This window comes from Peromyscus eremicus, chromosome 1, assembly GCF_949786415.1.
Source record: "Peromyscus eremicus chromosome 1, PerEre_H2_v1, whole genome shotgun sequence".
Classification (NCBI taxonomy): domain Eukaryota; kingdom Metazoa; phylum Chordata; class Mammalia; order Rodentia; family Cricetidae; genus Peromyscus; species Peromyscus eremicus.
In genome coordinates, this window is record NC_081416.1 from 39,292,634 (window position 1) to 39,317,814 (window position 25,181).

The 25,181-nt window shown below is 40.5% G+C and overlaps 1 protein-coding gene across 1 annotated transcript in view; it reads right to left on the reverse strand.

Annotated features, from left to right (window-relative positions):
- Positions 1 to 25,181, reverse strand: part of LOC131908666 (transient receptor potential cation channel subfamily M member 3-like) — a 176,253-nt gene that overhangs the window by 104,682 nt on the left and 46,390 nt on the right. Inside the window, exon 5 of the mRNA XM_059259703.1 lies at positions 2,890 to 3,064. Within this exon, the coding sequence (XP_059115686.1) occupies positions 2,890 to 3,064 (175 nt within the window). The remainder of the gene's footprint in view (positions 1 to 2,889; positions 3,065 to 25,181) is intronic.

A 25,181-nucleotide genomic window follows, 5' to 3' on the forward strand; every position in this document is an offset into this window, starting at 1 on the left:
CATAGGTTTGTTTATATGAATATGTATGTACATATGCATGTAGTAGAATGTTTGATTCAATTGGATACTCAAAAATCAAAGAAGAAATCCTTTCTGGTGAATGAAGGCTAGCTGTACCAATGTTTTTCTTGCCTTCCTTCCTTCCTTCCTTCCTTCCTTCCTTCCTTCCTTCCTTCCTTCCTTCCTTCCTTCTTTCCTTTTTTTGTACATGTAAAGAAAGTTCACTGCCACAAAATAATGTTCACTGGAAATGACTTTAAATTGCATGCACATGTGTGGTTAAACAGTTTCTTATCAAGCTAAATAAGTGAGGCTAATCTCAGCAGTGATTCAAGTGGCACACAGAAACATTGACTTCATTTTATCATGATAAATTTACCGTTGCTTTCCTGAGAGTGTAGGTTTTCATCATAGCACTATGCATAGCATCTCTGTGTGTGACTACATGTCAGTGACTTCATGTGAGTGACTTCAAATTCTTTGATAACTGCCCATGGTTCACGTGTTTATGTAGATGCTATGTAGATTGGGAATTTTACATACTTAGACTATAAAGTAGTTAGAACTAAGAATGCCCAGTGAAGTTAGAAGTGCAGGGTCCTTTTGAGTCTTAATTTGTGCATGAGAAGGGACTCATAACTTGGACACAAGATCATAACCAGGAATGCACTAATTTTGTATGTTAGCAATACATATGAGAACTAAAAAAATTAAACATAATTATTGAAAAAAAGCTGAGTAACTTTTGTGCTCTTAAAGTTTAAGGGAGTCATTGAGGCCCTTCATGAGCAGAATAGAAACATATGTCATGAAACACACTTCAGTGGATTTTGCTAGTAACCCAGATAGATGTCTAGTCTGAGCTCATGGGCTGTGCGGACTTGGACAAGGCATTTACTTCTTGTCCAGTAGATTAAATTACCCACTGCCCCTTCTAACTCTAAAACGCATAACTTTCCTTGCATATTTAAACAGAAATAATTGGAGATAGCTTTATGAGAGATTTCCATATGCTCAAAACACACAGCCTAAAATAATGATAAATGAGAAGCAGCAGACTCTGACTATCCCTGGGATAGTTCCAGGTAGCCAGAAACACTGGAGGACACCTTCCTCTTTCTTTGGTTTTGTAGGAAGGAAAAGGAAAACTTCATTCCAAATGCAAAACTGTATCTGCTTTGTGGGTATATGACAAAAAGAGTCGGCAAACACAGTGGGTCAACAATCAGAAACTAAAGGCTATCTAACTCCATTTCCAGACAAAAGGAGCATATTGCTATATTTAAAGAAATGAGGACTATGACAAAAATTTTAATTAAAAAACAGTTAAGGTTATAGAACGCTATGTTATTAGTCAATATAAAGACCACTGGGCAAATGCCCTCTTTTCAGGTGCTCAGTTACAAAATGGGTCAGTACTTACCCTCAAAGAATACAATGAGGGCAATTTAATTAAATTTGCCAGTGAGTAAGTTTTAGCTTCAATGAGGATGTTTTTAGAACTATCAAATCTCTAGGTATCAGATCACTGCCATGGCGTTCAGTGCTGGGTTAGAAGCCTCCAGCCTTCCATTACTCTCCACTTCACAGACGTTGGCTCGGGTATAAACTAGGTAAACACACTGTTTTTGTGGCTGCCAAAACAAGGATTAAGATAGGGCAAGGGGAGATGGTACTGTCTAACAGGTGCAAGAGGGAGTGTCCTCCACTGGGTTAGTTCATCTGTCATTTCATTACTGTAGGTGAATGCTTGTCTGCTCACCAGCCTTACTAGAGCATTTGAGGGTGGCAACTCCAGGTTGTTTTTTATATCTCAAGGTTTTGCACAGTTCATGGCACCCACTGGACACCTACTCTAGATTTATAAAAGGCCCTATGGAACTTCTTTCTCTTAACCACTTGCTAGAAAAATTGGATAAGAAGTTTTTTTGTTTTTTTTTAAACTTAAATGACTTGTGTGTGTGCATGTGTGTGCACGCGTGTACATGTGCACATGCATTTAGGATTGACCACTAAGGATTTGGTAACTTATCGGAGGGCTTGATTCTCTCTCTCTCTGCAGCCATTGATTGTCTGTCTGTAGCTCTTTATACGAAGTTCTCAAACAAAGAAAAAACCCAGAACAACATCATCCAAAGGCAGAAGTTAAGTGACTCCCCCTGCTTGTGTTCCTTAAATGTGTTCATGCCTTGTTTCAAATTACTCTCATGATCTGCAAGAGTGCTCGGACCTTACTATGCCACTGGTGGAGAGACCTTCTTCCAGGAAGGTCAGAGCTTTGGACTTTAGAGATTAGCATTTAAAAGCTGGCAGTCCAAGCAAAACATATAGGGGTGAGGAGTTCTGGGAGCAATTCACAAAAGACCAGAGCTGTTACCAGTTATAGAGGTTTTACCTTCCAGGTCAATAGAGAAATACCTGATCACATAATCTTTCAAAACATAGTCGTTTGGCAGCTTGGCCATGATGGGTTTAGACTCATGCCCAAAGGTACCCAGCTTATTTCAGAGGCTACCCTGCACTGTTATCCAGATTCTGTTTGCTTCATATATCACAACCCAGTGCCTGCTTCTCCTTCCTTGGGGGAGGAAAAGAGGGAAGGAGAAATGAAGATACAAGAATACATCCTTTAACTTCCCTTCCTCCCTCATCTTCATGTGGTCTCAATGTAGCATTCATGGATTTCCCACTCCGGGGGCATTTTAGATGTTGTCCTCTGTTCTTCCTCTCTGCCATCCCACAGTCAATATTTAGATAATCATTCATAGCTGGTTAGGATGTGAGGTCTTGTCTGAACTGCAGAGAACGTTCTCTGATGCCCTCTTTTCCAAACTTTAAACATGAGCTTTGTACTCAGAAGTCTACCATGGGACCTGGTAATTTACCTACCCGCCTTCTTCTGAATATTTATGCCCAAATGCCAGGATGTCGGATGCCCGTCCACTCCCATCACAGACCACGACTGGTACAGGAGGGGTGTCTCGGAGGTACTCCAAAACAATCGAGATCACGTTGGGTCCTCCTTCCACTATGAGTGCCACCACAGGAACCCCTTGGCCGATTCCTGCATTAAAAAAGGAAAAGAAAAGGAAAAAAGGAGAAAAGAACACAAAGCCAGCAAACCAAATAAACAAAAAGAGAAAAAAAAAAGCACAAACTAAAATTACTGAGCATGGGGGAGGTAATGAGATACGAAAGGATAAAATACTGAGTGACATTTGTAGAAAACTCATTAGTAGAATTTCCACCCCCAGAAAGTCCACATGGCCCTGCCCCATCCCCACAACTCACAAGATGAATATTACTCCACTTCACACCTGACCACCTAGGATACATGGAGAAGGGAAGTGGCCATCAAAGAAAGACAGGGCCATTAGTGAAAATGTTGGAAGCCGTATTCTGATTGTAAATAGTGTCTTATCTATCTAGTAGTTCAGTTGTCTGTGTAAAAAAATGTAAGTTAAAAATGTCCAACTTCTAGGTTACCACAGAAGTATCCAAATAGCTCTTATCATTGAAAATAAGTCAGTAGGGAATGGTTGGATCCACTGCTGGCTGCAGTATGGGTCTGTGTTCTGACGATAGCTGATCAGCTGAACAGTTCCCAGCAACACCAGCATCATAAAGAGCCACCACTTTGGACACACCATTTTCTGCATAGTTGCATCCTGCAGTATTGAGTAAAGTGCCATGTGCATGATGATACTCACTACACATTTGTTGCATTCAATTGAATTAAGGGGATTCAGAGGTATTTTCCAACACATTTAAGTTATTTATTTCAAGCCACAAAACCCTGTAATTTTCACGTAAAAACTTCTGTAAAGTCAGCATTGTATGTGTGATTCCATCTAACATGTCAAAGAGAGAAGCACTGAAAACCAATGTCCATAAGAAAAACAATGGGTCCCAGGTTTAGCTTATTTTAAAGTGACATTTTAAGTGCCATTAGTGTCATTGAATAACTTACTTTTTGTTCAGTTTGGGATTGCACTGGATTAAACTGAACAAGATAAAAGTGAGTTGGTTTGAGGATGGGTGCAAAAGTGTTCTTACAAAAGACACAACTGAAACGTTGTGTAAACATGAATTTATATGAAACAAAACAAAAATAAGACCAAAACTTTGGTCATCTGAGTTTTCTGTTCGTTCTTTGGCTGTCATTTTATCTTATATCAGGAAACTGCTTCACAGTGACAAGTAATAGTTTGGGATTTGGTTTTTGCTCAATTGGTAGGAGGTTTTCTTTGACTTATATGACTTGTTTTCCTTCTAAAACATGAGTGCGCCAGTCTCACAGGGTCTTATCAACTCTAAGTTACAACAGATAGATTTTTTTTCATAGTTTGATTTTTAATCTTAAGGGAAGGGTCCACAATGCTGGTTGCACTTGAATAGGTCTTGTTTTAAATCTCCATCAAAAACATGTAGAGAAAATAATGTCTGCTGGTCAAGGTAGGAGGCTGTGTGTTCTCTGTGTTCTCTGATGAGAACTGGGGAGAGATGAAGCCTGGGTCCCACCAGTTTTCAGTAGATGGGGAGGACTTTAGGATTATTCTGGAAAATATGAGAGGACAGTGAAACATCCCATGGCTCTCCTTTCCAGGAGCCCCTTCCAATCCTGACACCAGATTTCTTAAGAAGTCTGTCTGGGTGTCTGTGAAGAAAGAGCCTTCCCAGTGCTGTGTGCTGTGACTACTAAGCAAGTTCTTGAAAGGTATTTGGGAGAGAAAAGAAGAACCGGAGACCTTCGCACAGCACACTTTTTTTAGGGGAGGCTTTTCTGTCATAAAAACACTTACGCTGTGGGGGATTTGTATATGAATGTGCATTCAGAAACACAGCCTCTTTTTCAGAGGATAGACCTAGACTCATTCTAGTCGGGGGATTCAGCCTAGTGGTGTAGCACTGGCCCAGCATCCACAAGGCCCTGAGTTCACCCCCAAGTATGGAAAGAAAAATAAATTCTAGAAATTTCTAAACTCTAACTCTTGAGCAAAGCTTCTGTCAATGTGACTTCAACTCAAACTAATAGACCAGGTGAACTTTTAAGAACAATGTGGTGTCATCATGGAGGGAGAGGTTCTAGCCTGGGCCTCTAGAATGTTCCAGTGTTTTAAGGCCTAGTGGAAAGCAGGCAAAACAAACAAACAAAAATAAAAAACCAACAACCCCCCCCCCAAAAAAAAAAAACCCTGGTAATCACTTTTCCAAAAGGATAGTCAATTACAAGGGATCAGTTTTTATGGACTCATTTGAGTGTAATAAATTTCAAGTATTTCCTGAAAACCTATTTGTCAATATATCAATGTTATCTTCTCTAGAAATACAAAAATATGTTCAGGATAGTAAGATTTTCTATATTTGGAATGAAATAGGTAATTGAATAATTCAATTAAGTTCAGTGCTAAAAAATTTGATATAGCAAAATATTATCTCCCTTTTCATAAACATTGTATATACCTATACTTCCAAATTCCCTTTCCTTTGACAACAAAATCATGAAGTTTTCCTAGTGGTTAAAGAAATACTTAATACTTAAAAGCATCTGGAGTTTCTTGTGGCAGAGACCCTTGTTATGCTTAGAAATAGTATGTTTAACACAAATAGAACTTGCCAAGATATGGCAACATTAAGATTTTTTTCTGGACACACATGTGCACATTGGTTGTGAATTTGAGAGGAGGAAAGTATATTAAATAAAAAGTGATGAGCTAAGCTATGAGTGTTAGTCTGGTGGTGGAGCAAGCTTGATAGAATACTTGCATGAATGTGGTGAACATGAGAAACTCTTGCTCTACAGAAGGAAGTATATGTCTGAACAGAAACAAAGATGTTTCTAGGCAACTTCCTAGGGTTCACAGATCCCTGAAATTCATCCATGAATATGTACATAATGGACTTTATGAACCACATTGAAATATTTATGCATTAGATTGTTACTTTGTGATCCTCATGAGATAAGTTCTTAGATGGGTTTTCAAGCTAAAGTCTACATCTGAGGAAATTATAATCCATTTTATTGCTCTTTTACATTGATTGGACAAACCTTCATGGTAAAACACTGTAGGATATACCCCTTTTCTCTTTCCATCCACTCTTTATCTCATTCTTTAATTTTTCCACCCACACTTTATTTTCTAAACCACATTTTGAACATAACATATTTAGGAAAATCTCTAGAAAAATGATCAAATTAGAATCTGTAGGATGTTGCTACATAGGATGAAACAGCTTTTTACAAGCCAAGCATCATGCATTTTCATTAGTGACACAATGGAATGTTTTGGGAATTACTTTTATCTGCAGCTGCTCTAGATTTGCTCAGCTTACTATTTTCTTCTTTATGCCTATCAGAAATCAAGTTCCTTTAAAGGTCCTTACAAAGCTGTATCTTTCTCAGCTGAAATTGTTGGCTGTTTGCCTCCCAAACCCTCTCCCAAAAGTTACTCAGATTTACACTGGGGGAAAAACATTATTTAGGAAAAAGTTTATGTAGATTACTGAGGATCTCTAGATTATTCCTCTTTTGGTTTGGGAAGAAAGTAGGTTAATTCCTTAGTTAATTGCAATCATTTAAAATTTTCTTCTGTATCTGAAGACTTATAGTAGTTCTTAGGAGATTTCTATTACAATGTTAAGTTACCTTAAGCAAGATGATGTGATATGCTTGTCACATACTTCACCTTTAGCATTTTGTCATACCCAACAAAAATATGAGCTCAGGAAATGGACGTGAGTTCAGCAGGGTCAAGTTGACCTGGGCTCTCTAATTATATCAGGGCCCTAGTTCTCTCTGCACAAGATAACATATTTGACTTTTGTCACATTTTTTTTTTCAGGCTGGTATGCAATTCAGAAGTGGTTCCTTAGATGCAGGAAGCATCTAAATTGGGGTAAATAAAAATTGAATTGAGTTGAGCTTTGTGCAGGAGATGGGTGGTAGGAACAAAAGACTAAAATTCCAAGTCATTAAAAATTATTTTTGTTACTTTATGTGTATGGGTAAGTCTTGCCTGTCTGTGCACCATGTGTGTTCCTGGTGTCAGCAGAGGCCAGAAGCGACCATTAGATATTCTAGAACTGGAGTTACAGATGTTTGTGAACTGTCATGTTGGTGCCAGGAACCAAACCTGGGTCCTCAGGAAGAGTAGCCAAGTGATCTTAACTGCCCGTCCTTCTAGCTCCCCCTTTCTAAAAAGCTTCTCTTTCACCCCCTCTATCCCTTTCCCCACCCCACTGACATGAATCTATCTTCTATCATCAGCTCAGGTACTTATAAAAGCATTTGGTGTGCTGTACAAAAATGGCTGAATTGCTGAGAAGAATTTGTTCACACTAACACTCTGGTTCTATGTCAAGACTATCAGATAGGATTAAAGAACTTATGAGTCTATGACTCATTTTTTTTCTATGAAAAGATGGTTTATATTTACATGAAGGTGGAACACACAAGATTGATCTTGACCTAAGTCTCAATGACCACAGGCCAAACTTATGGTATTATAGTCTGTGTCATTCAGAAAGGTTCCCACTCCTTGTATGAGACAGCTTCCTAAAGACAGTGCCCAGTTCAAGACCAAGTCTGTCACTGGTGGGGAACCAAGCAAAGCCCGTGGCAATAACGTGCACATAGTTAATTTTTGGCTTTGTCAGCTCTGGGAGTATGTGATTCCTAGTATTTTAAAAGCTTGCTTGGAGCAAGAATTTATATGTTTTGAAATACTGCATATTGTCAGAATTTATCAATATGTTTTATGCTGCACAGATTTAAATTTGCATAATTACAATTACAATTAAAAAGCTTCACCTACCCACTAACTCAAATACCCTGGGTTTTAATTTAGCAGTTGATTCTGCTGATTAAAACATGGCCACCATCTCCTATATTTAGATTATATGAGTGGCCAGCAGAAGCAAGTAACTCCCTAAATTATTGTGCTTTTCAAACAGAATCTCTGATACTTTTGAGGGGCATTAACAATTACTGTAGTGATGGAACCTATATAGGACCATAGCTTTTTTCATTTTAGATTCTCAGTACTGTTAACTAGGTATGACATGTCTTCTGTGGTCTGCAAAGTGTGAAATGGATGTAAGACAATTAAGCAAACTTGTCATCAGAGCCAATGAGATGGATCAGTGGGTACATTTGATTTCAGGAACCCATACAGTGGAAGGAGAGAACTTACTCCCAAAAGTTGTCCTCAGACCTCCACATGTATGTTGTAATGTGCGTGCACGCACACACACACACACACACACACACACACACACACACACACACACACACAGAGCTGTTGATTGGTTGTGTCTAACTGACAAAAATCTATTCTCTTTCTCTCTAGGCTTAAGATATTTCTCGTTAGTTTCTCTCTCATAGATAGATAAATATTCAGGTACAATTATGGAAATGTGTATGTACAAAAATGCTAGTACAGTAAAACTTTCTCCAAAATGAAACACTAGGAGTCTCTGAGGTACTTCAAAGAGTTATATATTGAGGAATGTCATAAGAAAAGAATGCATCTTGTTTTTAGGAGTGTCTCTTAGGTCCTTATGGAAGCAGAGGCTTTAGATATTGCCTTGGTTTTTGGCAGTGATATGTAGAGTACATTCAAGATAGTGTATTTACAATTGTAATGTGTAAGGCCTCGCTTGGGAGGGTGTATGTAATCTGGCCAAGTATGTTTAGTGAATTGTGATCTCAGCTGATGACTGAAAAACCCAATATGGATTAGTCCCGTTCATGTTCTATCATTACAACACATTTTTCTTCAAATAATTCTACACTAAAATTGATGTGTGTTTGTGGAAATATAAAATGCCATATAAACTAGTGATCAGTCAAAATAAAACCACATGTAACAAGATGTGTCACTAGTAAATATTCATTGCTTTTTAGTAGGAAGAAACTCCTTGAGAGATGGCCAGGGTCTGTCTTTGAGGTTGGGACTATCCAGAGCTCACATATCCAACCCACTATGATAGAGTAAGGATAAAAATAGCATGAATGTTGTCAATGTCCTTTCCTGTTGTTGCTGGACTATAAGAATCCCTGTGTTCAATTGTACCCTCCATAGACAATTTCTCCATTAAAGTCAAGATCAACCCACCAGAATAAACATCTCATGTATTTTATCTTGATATGTGACATCTCAAATTTGGTTAGAGATAAGGGCTTCTAAAGATACCAGGACAGAGAGCTTGGATTGATAGGACTGCCTTTCCCATACAGTGACAAAAAAATGGAAAAATAGCAAAGCATAGCATTTATCTTTCAGATGGAGACCATAAAAATCTATTAATATGGCAAATTCAGTCTTCTATTTGTTCTCCTACAGCTGCACAGATCTATTTTGGGCATTATTTAGGCTTCAACTATTGCATAGGAATCCTATCCTAGCCCCTAGTGGGTGCCTTTCATTTAGGTATGGTCTTCTTATTCTGTGCACCTAGCAATCAAAGGCCAAAGGATAGAATAGTGGAGTGACTTGGGGAATAGATGAATGGGAAATCTGGTCAGCCAGCTTAAGTTCTGGGGAGAGTCCATTGCAAATGCTCATCACCTTATTGGGGAAACCACTCTTTATATAGCACCACAGAGAAGGCCTTGTCTGACTTCCTTTAAGATCAGTTGGACACTAGACCTGTGTTAGGCCAGATCTACCATCCTGGAATTAGTGTGCTTGAGGCAAATGCCTGGCAGGTGGGCTGTGAAAGCATGCTTACAAGGAGTGAAGCCTTGATTAATAGTGGCTCTGATGGATGCAAAGGCATCATGGAGGGAGAGATCACATGGCCCAAGTGAGACAGAGGAGGGGAAGGTGAGTATATGGTTAAGTAAGATTCAGGGAGAGTGGGGAATCGTTTGCCAACTCTTCCTATAGATGTATTTCCTTCTCTTCACCCTGCCTATTGCTATAAAATACTCTGTCAGTCTTCAACCTTCTTTACTCTGGAGAGTCTTGGGGGCAGGAGCATTTCTAAGCATAGAAACCTCAGAGGGAGAATATATTTGTACTTGGAAAATATTTTTGTAAGAGGAATTTGGGGGTAGAATTGCAGGATTTTTGTTTGAGGTAGAATTATAAGAAAAATACAGAGGCCAGTGCTGGGTGTTCAGCTCTTGTCTCTGCTGTATCAAGTTGGCAGGGGGAGCTTCATGTTGGGGCATAAGTGATGATTAGGTGGGAAGCCCATGTAATGGTCATGGTTTGCTGATGGACCTCTCTCACTGGAAAAGAGGAGTCGCCCATGTGTACTCTAAGAACAGAAGGGAGAGGAGGATTCAACCCCATCTCTCTGTAGTAGTTTAGAGCACTGTCTGTGGTATTAAGCCTATGGGTAGGAGCCCCTTCCCTCTTCTGAAAGCCTTAGTGGTTCCTTAGAGAAAGGGACCTATATCTATATTCTATCACAATATGCTTCTCCCTGTGTAGCAAAGAGAGCAGGACCTATATCTATATTCCATCACAATATGCTGCTCCCTGTGTAGCAAAGAGAGTAGGACCTATATCTATACCCCATCATAATATGCTGCCCCCTGCATAGCAAAGTTTCTCCAGGATCGGGTCTTGCTTTGACTTCAGTGGCTTTCCTAGGAGGATGTTGCTTCACACGTGTTCCATTTTTATTTCATACCCTGGAGTCTCGATTAATACTCTCTGGGAGAACTCTTTTTTCTTAGGCTCGGGGTGGGGGCTGTCTATAACTGGGCAGAATCTGTTGTCTCCTTGTTCTCAATTCCATGATGGACAGACCTTACCCTCTATCTATCTTGGGCTTCCCATAAATTCCTATTTCCTTTCACTGGCAGCCAATATGCCCGTTTCTAGCCTATTCCTGCCTTGACTGCCACTACTAGACCCTTGTCAACATGGCTAGACTTCATATAGCATATTAACTTGACCTAATTGTCTTAGAAGGTATAAAAGGCAACTTGATGGAATAGATGTACTAAGAATATATTTTGCTATTTTTTACAGTATATAGCACACAGAGTAGGTCCCTGATCATGAGATCATTAGACTGATAAAACGAGCTATTATTTATAAAGCACTTAGAACAGTGCTTGGCACTCACTAAGTGCTTTCTGGTTAAACAATCACAGATATAAAGATGCTTATTTGCATTTATTAAGCTTATAAAAGGTTTCTTCTTTAAGTATATAAATGATTCATAAAGATAGAAGAAAATGAATGCAATTTTTTTTTTAAGCCAAGCACATATTCTGACTTCTGACAGTGAAATACTGGGAAATATGCCACTCTGAAGTGTGCCTATTTTCTTGCGCAGATGAACAATATATTAAAGCCATATGCATTTATGTTGTATCCAAAACCAAAAACCACCTTCTTTGAGGTAGATGATCTTTTAAATTAAATTAATCTTTTTCCTAGTTCTCAAATTATTCTTCTTAGTGCCTCACTCGGTTTATTAAGTCTTTTGAGTGTGTTGAAAAAAAAAAAGAGATATAAATACTAAATAATAAAACCAGTAAACCAAATCCAAATATTTTATATGCTTTCAAACTCACTTAGCTTTTGACTTAATGGGAAAAGTTATTCCCTTATGGTCAGACAGCTCTGATTGAAATATTCTTCTATTATTGTCAGTATACTCCTAGGCCATGTAATTGGCATTGCTGTGAATAATTTAAATAGAAAGGGACATCTGGTCCCATGGGCTATAAAGTGGATATTACTTTCAAAAAGGGAAAAGCCAGCATTATTTTCTTTGGGGTCATTGTTTGAAGACTGAATGTTTTAATGTAATTGATCTAAGTCGACAAGAAAACTCATCCAAACAAAGCTATAATCTTTGTCTCTGCGCTGTTCAAAACACACATCAAAAGGCTGACCTTGCCTTCTCAAGTGTGGGGTAACTGGAGAAGTTAGAACTCATTTTACTTTAAAATATTTTGCCAACACTTTTACAAATGTGCTGGGATCCAAATACCCAGGCTATGCAAGTGCCTGTGCTTTGTGGCAAGATGAATGAAGATCAGAGCTGTTAGGGCAACTGTGGGTTGTGAACCCAGGGGAGGACCTGACCTGTAATGCAGGGAAGAGCTGATGGGAAGGGTGATGGGGAGGTGTTACTGCCAAAGTGTATTTATTGGCCATCCTCAAATTATCTATCATCTATCTATCTATCTATCTATCTATCTATCTATCTATCTATCTATCTCCTTATCTCATTTTTTCTCTTTCTTTCTTTCTTTCTTTCTTTCTTTCTTTCTTTCTTTCTTTCTTTCTTTCTTTCTTTCTTTTTTTCTCTCTCTCTCTCTCTCTTTCTCTTTCTTTCTTTCTTTCTTTCTTTCTTTCTTTCTTTCTTTCTTTCTTTCTTTCTTTCTTTCTTTCTTTCTTTCTTTCTTTGCCTCTGTTAAGGGAGAATGCGATTACTTCCAAGAGTTCTTCCTTTAGAAAATGCTTTCCTCCACCCCACTCTGTTCTATGAGAAATTTATCCTTCTGTTTCCAGATTCAAAGATAAGTCTTCTTAAATCTCTTCCCCTTCATCACTAGGCAGAATTAAACATTTTGCTGTGTTCTTTTAGAACTTAAAAAAGAAGTCTCCTTCAAGAGGATGCCCTATAAATTTGTCAATCAGCCACAGTAATCTAAAGAGGAAGGCTCTCATGGCCCCTTCTGTGTCTCTTGAGATTTTTGTCTCCTTGGTTATGTATCCCAGCATCTCTTTTCCCAAAGAGACTTATCTTGGTAATTCAAACATATCACACAGTGGTCTTCATGTAGTAGTTGACCACTAAAATTTGGGACACAGAGGAGCAGGAAGGCAGAGGGTTTTTCCCCATTCTGCCTCAGTTCTGTCCTGCTGATTGTAATGACAATACTTCCTCCCCCAGAAAATTTTAAATATTTTAAGCATGAGTAATTTGTCCTCAGTTAACTGAGATATCATTTCCATTGCCCCAAATCAGGAATGCAAATGCCCCATATCTGTGTTCACTGGTTTTCCTGTGCACTATTGAAGGCTCCTTTAGTAACTTCCAGGCCTTTGTATGAGTCTTTATGTAACAGCTAGCCATTATTCATAACTATGATCTTTCATTGAAAATCTAGGGGGCTTTCACTGCTTATAGGAAAAAGCTGAAATCCTTCTGTGTGATCTATGAGGCCCCTCTTCTCTCAGACTCAGCTCACAGCTTCATCTTCGTCTTCGTCTTTCTCAGAGTTTTTCACTCTGTTCTCGCACAGCATCCCCAGCCTCCATGTGGGATTATTTTTAAGCTTCCCTTTTAGCCACCCTAGACTTCAGAGAGGACTATCTCTCCCCACGACTGTCTTCAGGAGGAGATATGTTAACAAAGTAGTTCCATGGACTTTTCTCTCCCCCTGGTACACTTAAAAAGAATATTTGAGTTTGGTCAGCCAAGCCCAATACCTTTTCCTCTCTTTTGCCTTCATGGAGCAGGGCTGAGGTAGGGTGGGTTGGGGATCTCTCAGGTCCTCCAGAGGCCCTGCCCAGGAGGCAGGTGTGAGGTGAGGGGATGCAGCACGATGTAGGATTCTGCTCAACTCTGGGATTCATCCAGCCTATTTGGCCAATGACCCTAAAGCCATGTTCTTCCACTTTTTCCTCTAAGCAATGGACAAGGTATTTTGGATACTATACTCTAAATATTTTTACTTCTTAATATTGTTTGGAACTTGGATAAAAAAAGGGCACTATTTACTGTTTATTTCGCCCCCTCTCCCCTGCTCCCCACTCCAATTTAATTGTCAAAGTCTGGTTCAAATGTTATCAGTTCTTAAGCCCTACCCAACCCCCTCAGGCAGCATTAATTTTCTGCGCCTTTGTGGTCCCATTGTTCATTTGAAAAATGTCTTTGGGCAGTTACTCTGCTTTGGTTTAATGAAAGTTGATTCCCCTCCCTGCTACATTATAAGCTCCTTGACAGTGATTCCTGACACTCATCTTAACATACTGGCTCCCAAATAATTCATGCTTAGAAGGTAGTTCAAACAAATGCTTGTAACATAAAGATGAAATGCACAACACCTTGGAACAGTACAGATGAAGGGACAGGGCCATACTAAGAGTTGCAACTATCACACCTCAACACTACTATCACACCTCAACACTACTATCACACCTCAACACTACTATCACACCTCAACACTACTATCACACCTCAACACTACGGAGGCATCCTGCTGAAAGTGCAGATGGCAGCCATTTAGGTGGCTCTAACAGCATCCTATCCCAGACCTACAGGGCTTCAGCAGTGGTCAGAGACCACTGGGCGGGTCTCCTACTGTAGTTGTCCATCTGGAGTATATTGGAAAAGCTCCAATGTTTAGAGATGGAAATACTATCTGTACTTTTAAGTGGAGGCTGTGCTTTTTCTCAGGATTGGATCCAGCTCTAGAGACAAAGCATCTCAACCACTGGGGAGAGAGATGTAAGCAAAGGTTTACATTCTTCCCCATGCTAGAAGGATGCCTGCGGAGCCATTATTTCCTTTGGTTGAAATGAATAGAGGCTATGTGACTGAAACTGAAACCAAAATGTCTTCCCACTGAGCTGATTGATATGTTTTAGCAGTACACTAGGGATGACCTTCACCAAGAAGGTATCAAAACAACTAAAATAGTGGACTGCCATTATTAGATACAAGACTGAGGAAAGGCATTGATAACCAACTGTTATCAATAACCAACTGATGATCAACTGTTATTAAGATCACTTTGGATCCTCAATTGTGGGTCTAATTTTGGATCCAAAGCACACAATTGGATAATTGTTTTTTTTTCTGATTATCTCTTCACCTATAAGTTATATCCAGTTTGCTCAATCTCTGATGACTCTTCAGGGAAAACTATGAGAATATATTATAGGAAATTTGTTTTTCTGGTTTCATGCTTCCATGTTGAGGGATTCCATCACCATTACTGTAGCATACCCACCCCTGATCGCCCTGTTTGTTGCTTGCTGAGGATAAGTTTTTATGGGTAGCTGAGAATGGACTCAAATTCATGATTCTCTTGCTCTTGGCTTTCAGAATTACAGGAGTGTACCATCATGCCTGGTTCTATGGTCTGCTTCTTGACTAGGGAGGGCTAGTTTCTGGAAGTCCTTTGATGAGTTTTCAGCTCTTTCCTCTTTTTCATCAGGGGATGAATGTCAGTCAGCTACCTAGGTAAAGGTGAGTGCTGCAGATCCTGTTTCTTGACTGGTAGGGTATGTGAGAACTGACCCCCCACACTACCTTATTATCTTCAACAGTATTGTCATCAAGGAAAATGACACTTTACTTTTCATCTGCCTGCCTGTGGTGCCCTTATGTCATTATGGTTCTTGTATTGTGTTGGACTTCCAGCTCCAGTACTGTGAGCTACGATACTATCATTTCAGCTCCAGAATCCACTTTGCAGTAGCACTGAGATAACCTGAGCCTCTGGTTCCACTTTGGGAATGTAAATCTACTTTTAAGTGAAAAAAAATACAATTTTCCTTGCATGAGATTTGTTTTTCTTGATATTATCATAGCTTTTTACAAGCAAATGATGGTAATATACTTTTTAATGAAGGTAATTACAAATGAGTCAACACAAGGCTGCTTGTGAACTTTGGGATTGTAGTGAAGTGCTGTCTTACACTAAAGAAATAATTTGATTTGCCATTCAATCAGAACACGTTTACAAGTATGTGTATGTGTCCTTATTGATAATTACTTCAGTATTTCAGCTCTAAACCTGAACAGCTTAGTTCTGGACAAACTGTCATGTACAGTTGCTCTACTTATCTCAAGGTCAAGTTAGTTCTTAAAAGTAGATAGCAATTTCAGGGTGTTTAAAAGAGGCCCTGGGTTTGTTCTAGGTTGAGGGCCTCATTTCAAGGGTTCAGTTTTCTGCTGCTTCTAAACACAGCTGTTCATTGTCGGGGCTATTCCTCTGTCTGCATAAGGAGAGAGGACTCTCCAGAGAAGGATTTGATCATTAAGCAAAGGAACACAGCAACAATACAGAGGCACCTGTGCCAATCCCTTCAGGGGAAGATATCAGTTCCAAGCTTTTCTCATGGTCTACCATATCCTTGATGGTGCTGGAGATAAGTCCCCCGCTACATCTCTTCTGCAGAGGAATGCTGCATCACACCCTCGTTTAAACTCACCCAGTAGGATGATGAGAAGTTGGGAGAAAGTTATGGCCCAGAGGTATGCAGTAGGTTCTCTGAGCTGTCAATCATGATGTATTTAATCCTATTATCTTATTCTGTGTCTGTGTGAAATGGTCTTTTGTAGCTGCTGGCACCAAAAATCCATGTGGCTGCAATAATAACTCCTCACCTTATTATCTAAAAGAGGGCTATCTTCAGATTATTATTAACTAAGAACATGGTCCTTTAAGGACTACCTTAAAAATTGAAATCCTCATGTACACAGTCATTTGCCCAGTTGAAAATAATCAGAAGAAAGGGTATGCAGAAATCTCCTGCCAGTGTCTGTGCTGGGACGAAGGCTATTATTCTAAACCCATCAGAATCACCTCCGGGGGCCACTGCTTGAAAGCACAGCCTGCCCCTCCCTGGGAGTTTCCAGTCAGTGAGAATTTGTGTTTCAGGGCAGTTTCCAGGGATGCTGCAGCTGTTGTTCTGGGGACCACACTTTGAGAGCCAGTGGCTTAGCCTAAGCTGCAGGAGGAGGTAACAAAACAAACCAACTAACATCTCAAATGTGCCCCACTCAAGCAAATAAAGGAACAGTTCACAGGGTGAGGCAGAAACCATGCACACTGCTCCTAGGAGTCTACTTTAAAGCATGAGCCACCAGCGAACTTCTTCCTTAAAGGGCCAGAAAAGACAGTGTTTTGAGCCTTGCAGGCAGGAGGGACCCACTTAAAGGACTCCACTTTGTAATTGTGACATAGAACCATCCAGAGATACTTTCTTTAGCACAGCATGTATGTTGTAGTAAATCTTTATTTATAAAAATAGATGGTATGCTGGATTTGGCTCTGGGGCTACAGTTTGCCCACCCTTGGGCCTAGATAATGTGCTAAAGAAATTCATAGAAGGAAAAGATCTGTTCATTTATCCTGAGTGTGCAATGGGGAATGACCAAGTTGGAAACATGGATGTGCGAGCCCAGTGTGGACGGACTTTCAGTGGCATACTGCTTTCATTGGCAGATGAATTCCCCAGCAATTCAGGCCCTAGACCTGGCTACTTGGGACTGTATAAAATCCACTCCCCCATTATAATAGGAGTTTCACTGTGCTAGTTAAATTTCTCATGTATACTTGCATTTTCTTCTTGGTGTTTGTTTATAAGTAAAGGATATAATTACGTATTTCATCATTTAGGAGAATTTATGGAGTTCTGAATTAGATTTTGTTTTTCATTTGTTTTTCCCTCTCCTCATTTCACAAAGAGCCATTTGGGTATATTTCTTCCCATTTCATGGCAGGTTTGTGGTGGTTACTAGAGCTGCTAAAAGCAAAATTACTTGAAGATAAGCTTTCTAGGTGGCTTTTGTGAAAGACCAAACTCATGCCCTGAAGGGGATAAGAGAAAGGGGAGTGTCTTTGAAGGGGACAGGTGTGGCCAGGTATTAAGTAAAGGAAGAATATAATATTGGGACCAGGATAAGAGATTCAACTCCCTGACCCAGTAGCTGGTTTGGTTCTCACGACTTCTTACTTGGCTAAGAGCCCTAGGAGCCTAGCGGCCATCCCGCTGATGGAAATGCATTCTTCTTGACTTCAGACGGTCCGCCACCCTGGACTGCTCTCACCCCGCTAGCTGCTCCCCACCCCCATCTCTTGGGTAATTCCTTTTATCTCTCCGATATCTGATATCAGGGCTACCCTAAGCCCTGTTTTTTATTCTCTTTTCATTTCTCATTTTTTTTCAATTCTCACTGCCTCTTCATGTGTTCCCCACCCCTCTGGTTAAAATTATGGGATTCCCCGCATGTCTTAAGGAGTGCCAGAGTGACCCACCATAGAGTGATGGGACAGATGTGGACAACTTCTGTATCATGGCACCTTGAGTGAGGAAACTGAGAGCCCCCCCTCAATTTCCTAAGTTGTCTGCAAGCAGGAGAGAGTGAAAGTTGGGGAGCATGTGGGAGTGCTACAGATGTGATTCCCCCAAGTGCATGGATTAAAGTCTCCAGAATGGCACTAACTAGGACATGGGGAAATAATAAAAAGTATAATAAAAAGGAGCTCTTTAGATCTTTGCAGGCTCTCCCTTGAAAGGGATTGTGGGAGCCTTATCTTTCTCCCACTTCCTAGCCACAAGGAGCAGTTTTGCTTGATCATGACTCCTACAATAATGTACCGCTTCATCATGGGGCCCAAAGCAATACAGTTAATCATTCAGGAACCATGTATTCAAAATTAATTCAATTTTAAGTTGATTTTCTCAGTTTTGTTGTGTTTCTGAAATGGGATCATGCTCTATAGCTCAGGCTGTTCTCAGACCCGAGATCTTGCCATCTTGGCCTTCAAAGATGTACAGGTGCGCACTGCTGTGTCCAGCTCAAATGCTTCTCACGGTGACAAAAAACTAAATAGTACACGGTTGGGGGTGATGAGCAGACTAATATTGATGGCAAGTCTGAACTTAACAAAAAGTATATGGAGGGGATGTTGAAATTTATTTGAATTAAGGAAAATCATGCGACATTTCCAATGTATCTAAGTTTATGAACGTCAATTCATACTGCAACAGTTCTTAGTATTTGACTAATGGGAACACACAAATCAACAGGGCAAAACAAATGTGGTCATGTCTCAACAGGCCAAGTTCTGAGGCCGGCCAACGGGGGTGCAGGGAACTTTTCATGCAGGCATGCTGTGTTCAGTTGCTGCTTGCTCCCCAGCCTCCCCCAGGATTTCATAACAAATCCTAATGTGCAGCACAGACGGTGCCCACTTCCTGTGTTCTCCCTCTGGGTGGAAGAAAGGCTGCTAATGAGGCAGAGCTCAGCTCGGATTTGTTTGATGACCAGGAAAGCTGACTCTTCAAACTCTTCAATCCGCACCCTCCCTGTTCTGGCACAGGCACACCTAGTCTTTTTTTTTTTTTACCCCCACACTGCTTCTTTGCAGCAGGAATTGCCCATAGATCCCCATGTGGACCCAGGGACGCCAAGGCTTGTTATGGTCGCAGATTCTGCTGCCTGTGCTTCAGGACTCAAGTGTTTGCCTGCTGGGCTGTGGCATGTAGACCTCTGCTGAGTTTGGAAATCTGGCCTCCAGTGTGGAACAGGGACAGCCTGTTCGGTGAGAGAAGAGTGCTGTTTTATTTCAGCCATGGGTGCCAAAAGAGAGTGGGGTGGAGAAATCTGCTCCTTGCCTATTTGGCTATTATTATTAAGGCATGAAATCGCTTATTTTCCTCACTTTTTTAAGGGGTTAATGAGCTGAGAGTTTAAGCTTCAAACATTTTTTTTATTGTTAAAACAATGATAACTTCATTAGCAACACCCTTATTTTATTCTTCAGAACTATATGGATTCCATTTTGCTTTTTAGATTCTTTCATTTCAAGAGCTTGAAATGTTTCAAACAATGTTTTGCAGAGATTAAACAAATTTTTAACAACCCTCAAAAGGGACTTTGGAGGGCCTGTGCTGAATTCTTCAGCTCTAACCATCTTCAGCAAATGAGAGTTTCAATCCACGTTCCTTGGAGACCCCTAGGGAATGAGATACCATCTCTTCTCTAAATATATCTAACTGTGAGTTGATGATTATGGCAGAAAAGCACCAGTCAGCACAAGTTTTCCCATCTATTTTCTGTTTGCCTAACTTCATAGTTAGCTTTGCATTGCTACCAAATGAATTGATCCTAATCTAGACTGAAAAGACATGGGTGACTATTACTTTGGATCAGTGGGGAGAAATCAATAGATATTTCTTTTTCTGTATAAATAGAAATACCAAAGCCATGATGGCATTGGCTAATGCAATTTTTTTTTTTTACCTTCTAAATGCATTAGTTAGAAATGGTTTAACAATAATCGTCACAGGATAGGAACACGTTCAAATTTCCCAGACTGAATGTTCTGTGCCAGTCATGGTGCTCATGGCAGTCTTTGCGCATACACCTTCCCATTCAGTTTTCTTCTTTGAGTCTCTCCGTCATGTTACCACCTCGTTTGTCTTTTTCTTTCTGGACTACATTGTCTAAGCCCTCCAATTGCACGTCACGTCAGGCTGGAAACCAAAGCTGAAAACACGGCTGGGAAGACTAAGCTTTGCCATGTACAACAGTGGTCTGCCAGACACTCATTTGTGTGTGCCAGGGACTGAGTTCAGTTCTCAGGATGATAAAAATGCTTAAGACACAGGTTCTGTTTCCTACAGCCTCAGAGTTTGCAGGTGACAGGCAGCTGAGCAGGGAAATGGACACATAATCACTAATGACCAAGAGGTGCTACCAGAGAGTTTTAGAGAGTAAAGTGGGGATGTGGAAGATGTGAGGAATGTGGACCTACAAGGTTCATCAAGGAAAAGGGAAGTACTTGGAAGGTAGATTCATAGGCTGAGAGATTAAAAGAATGTCACCATTAGTAATAGGAGAGGGCTGATTCCCAGCAGGTATCACAAAGAGACAAAACATACCAAATGGGGTATATTATTTCAAGGAAACTGTAAGCATCTTGGAATGAGTGGATTAGAATGTCCCTGTGGCATTATGGGAAAAAGAAGCTAGGAAAGAAACAAGAATAATATGGAGAGTCTTTCACTTAGCAATGAAACAAGAAAGGTCCTGTTATCATGAAAAGAATCTACTTTAACTGGCCAGCAGAAGTATATTTGACTGATCTTGCGAACAAAAATATCAATTATTTCCAACCTAAATCTTTCTAATCTGCAAAGATTTCTCACCATTCTTCACTCCATGGAAAAGTGCCTAGGGGATCCCATTTGAACACTGGGCAGATTACCTGGTCAAACATGTGTGAAAGAACTGTCCCATCCCTGAACAAGTAATTCCAAAGTGAAAAAGTTCCTTTTCTCAAAAAGAGAAGGATCCTAGTTTGACTGGAAAAGGGTCAGATGAGCAAGGCAGGCAAATACCAAGAAAGCATTTTCCTCAACATTTCTTCTATTCTCCAAAGTTGTTTTGACTTCATTGTTCTGATTTTCAAAGTGACTTTTAATTAACAAGGATGGCCAGTGTTTTACACAACCAACTTGTGCCAAGTCATTTCGCCAAATGGAGAGAAGTCAGGGTTGAGAATACTGTTGCCCTCCCCACCCAATTATCCTTTAGATAGAAAATCCTCTAAAAGGCAGAGGAAATTTTGAATAACCCAGGCCGTTGAGCATTTGGAAAATGGCATAGTCATCACAGTCCCCAGTAACTGCCCATGACTTGGTACTTATAACTTTACTCAGTCTTGGCCTTTGGTTGAGACAGAAGAAAGCCTGTGTGATTGGTCTGAACAGACCAGAGCATCTACAGAAGGCACTAGGATGTTCTTGATATACATGTGATCTTCTTGGAGGAAGCTTAGTCTCTTTTACCAGAGTTTGAACTTGGGGTGGACAATATGTGAGAGTCTAATTCACTCTTTCTCATTTCTTGACTTCCCTGGGTAAGGTTCTATTATGTATAGAGTTGTCACCCCCCATCTTGGGAAAGTTATGGGCTCAGTGATGGAAAATTTCATGTTATGGTTGTCCTAATGCATTTGATGATGGTGCAATGATCAAAAAAGATGCCAGTGATGACGATTGAACGTCCCTTTGCCTTCCCAGCCTCCTTCATATATTCTCAGGCATAGGATGACAAAGGGAAGTCCACGAGTCACATGAAGAAGGACGGTAGTAGCCATGCACACGGTCAGGAGCTGCTCCGCTTGCCTCCGTCTGCCCTTTCTTGGTCACCCTCTCTTTGCCTGCTCGTGCTATTTCTCCAGCATCTGAGCCACTGACCAGCATTCTCTCCCCACCTGAATCCTCATGGATGACTCTTTCAAAGCAATGATTAACCAACGAGTCCTGAACAGAGTGAGTCCTCAACTAGGTGCTGAATGAAACAACGCTCTCAAGCTTTCAAAGGTAGCTGACTTTTACAGAGCCTCTTCTTAAGCGAGCTAATGCTTTGCATGTGGATAGAAGGGGCCATAAAGGTTTGAGAATCACAGCAGCCTAGGTATATACCCAGGTGCCCAAGTAGTTGGATATAAGATTAAAGGTATAATCTGTCTGAGATATCATTTTATAAGTATAAAGAGCCATGTGATTTCTACCTTGGATGGATTTGTCAAGTATTAAAAGAGACAGTATATATGGCAATGTCTTGCATCATGTCTGAGACTTGAGTAAATGCTTCTTTCCTTTTAGTCATATCTTAGAATGCTGCTAAGCTGTTCTAGGTGGCATCTTCAGGATGACAAGTAAAAAGGGATCACTAAGCTCTGGTGGGGATGGATGTCTTAGAAGAGATGAGCAGCAGTCAGGAGAGTGACATGGTTAGGAATTTTTAAAAGAAATGATAGTTTCTATGGTTAATTTTCTTGGCTGGGGTTTAAGAGGAAATTTAAGGTTCTTGTTAATTATACTTACCAATTGGGTCTAATTGGCAAGTACCCCAAAATGAGTAAAACAAGCGGGAGTCAAGAGAGAAAAACGGCAGGCATCCTGTCAAAAAACAAAAGCTTTGAAATTTCTACAACCCAATGGTTGGATACACATTTCATTAAAGCAGATGGACCACCCGATTTGTGTAAGTCTGTGTGCGTGTAACCCACGCCACACATGCAGAGTTGTGTGAAGTATCATACAGACTTCTTAAAACCAAACACAAGCAGATTCATAAGATCAACATGCCTTCTGCTGAAGGAAGCATATTTTGTCCTGTTCTAGCCTAGGATAGGTATGGGAGGTGAAGGGATTAAGATACATTCATATTACATGTTTATTCCAGGGCTTAGCGTTGGTAAAACCCGAAAGTGTTGGTTGCTGGTGTATCAGGTAAACTGATAATTATACTCTTTCAGTTCTGTGTCTTCCAGGACAGGACAAGAAGCAGATTCATGCCTCTGTCTTGTTTCTTCCTTTTAGAAACATTTCTGTGATTTTTTTTAAGAGAAACATTCTATTGTCAAACAATTAGCTACATTAGCTGGTCACATGCTAATCTACTTGATTTGTTACTAAGCATGAACAATGTTACTTACTGAGGATTCTCATTCTACTTTTTCTCACTCTCTCATTGGCTAGCCAGGGGAGTGTCTACCTCCCCAGTGCCCCCTCTCTCTCTGCCTTTAAAAGGTATCACAGTCATTTCAGTATGTCAGGTTTCCTACCAAGCTGGCTTTTCTGCCTCCCACCTGAGAAAGACATTCAATGGTTAAGATCCTGTCTGGCGCGTTGCTCACTGGCTAAGTTAGCCAGCATTTGGCTAGGTGGCTCAAACAGCATCTGCTATCAAATCTAGGCCTAAGGTAGCAAGTCTGTATTTGTCTTCCTGATGCCCTTACCCTAGAGCAGCATATAAGGGAATTCCAGACCCCAGCTCCTTAGGATTGAGCTAGACTTCTAGAGAAGCCCCAGTTTGTGGCAGTTGCTGGGCCCATGGGCTGGGCAGGGATGGATGGTTGGTCAGAGGCACTGTGCCTCTTTTCATGGGTCATCACTGAGGCATTCCTTATGTCCACCTCTGATAAAACTGCATTGTTAGAACAGTGAACACACTGAGAAAACCAGAAAGCAGTATCCCTTGAAACTCAGGACGTGGGTTGGTTGCTTTAGATTCTCTACTGTTTATAAGGTAACAATCCAAAATTAACAATGTTATGTTTCCCAGAGTATCCATAATTAGTGTGCTTCTGAGGATGCAAATTTAGCTTACAATTGTGTGTGGCCATCAAAACACTTGTTAATACTATAAGCAAAGCTTCTAATAGATGGCAACCATACACCCCCACCCCACCCCAGGTATTTAGTGTAAGTATTGTGGATGGAATTGAGCAATACATAAACGTATACTAAAATTAAACCAATCTGGCTTTGTTGCATTGTTCCTGGAGTGAACCATGTGCTGGTATTTTCGGTTTATTCTTTCCCTAGATATATGAATGCCTCATGAAGAAAAATCTCAAAGGATGCTGTGCTAAAGGGCAGGGCAAAGAGTGGTAGGAATGTCAAGGCAAAGGGATGCATTGATTGCATCCCTGGTTGTCTTGCTATTTCCTTAATGACCCCCAGGACACAGCAGAGAGATGATGAGTGAGAAGATGGGGGGATAAAGGAATAAAGATTTTGTACTGAGACAGCATTGACTCCACAAGTGCCATGTTGGTATATGTTGCTGAGGTGCATAGAGTTGTTTTTCCTCTGAATTCCTAGGGCATTGTACCAAACAGAGAACCATCCCTCAAACTAAGATAGTGACATGCTCGAGCAGGGAACGAACAACAAGCTGTGTGTAGTTTGGGTTCAGGTAGAAGCTCCGTCAAGTCAATTCACTGTGAATTCAGGTAGAACCTTTGGTTTTCTCTAAGTGGCTTTTTCTATATAGAGAATGAAAGCAGTTAGCTAGATGAGGCCTATAGATTGTCTATATGTCTGTGCGGTATGTGAGTGTGCACACACACACACACACACACACACCACACACACACACACTGTACTATTTATGTTCTCATTCTGTACTCTCCTTTAGTTTTTCCCTGAGACTCTCTGTTAGTAAAAGGAGTGAGGCATACATGCCTCTCCTTATGAGTTTAACAACTTTTATGTTCTAAAAAACTAACTTGAATTCACATGCTCTCCATGTGTGCCCCAGAAAATTTCTCTGTGCCGTTAGAGGATAAGACTTAGGAGAAAAGAAACAGGTTTCAACTCTAGGTACTGCACCACATTTCTGCCTCTTGAAAGTGTTTGCCTGCGTGGCGTGTAAGTGTGCTGCCCCCATTGTGCCTGTCAAATCCTGCTTGACAGGCATTCCCATGAATATTCTATCCAGAAATGGTTTTGTCTGAATTGCCACTGCACTTTGTATCATAAAGGGCATGGAGCTCTTGCTGTTCTATAGCACCGCCTCTGCACACACAGCCAGCCCTTTGGAGCAGGTTGGTACAGGTGTGGGCTCAGACACAGACTTCCTGGGTCTGCCTCTCAGTAACGCTCTGATCTGTGGTCCGGTCCCTGGCCCCTGCACTTCCGTTGGCTTACTAAGGAACCGAT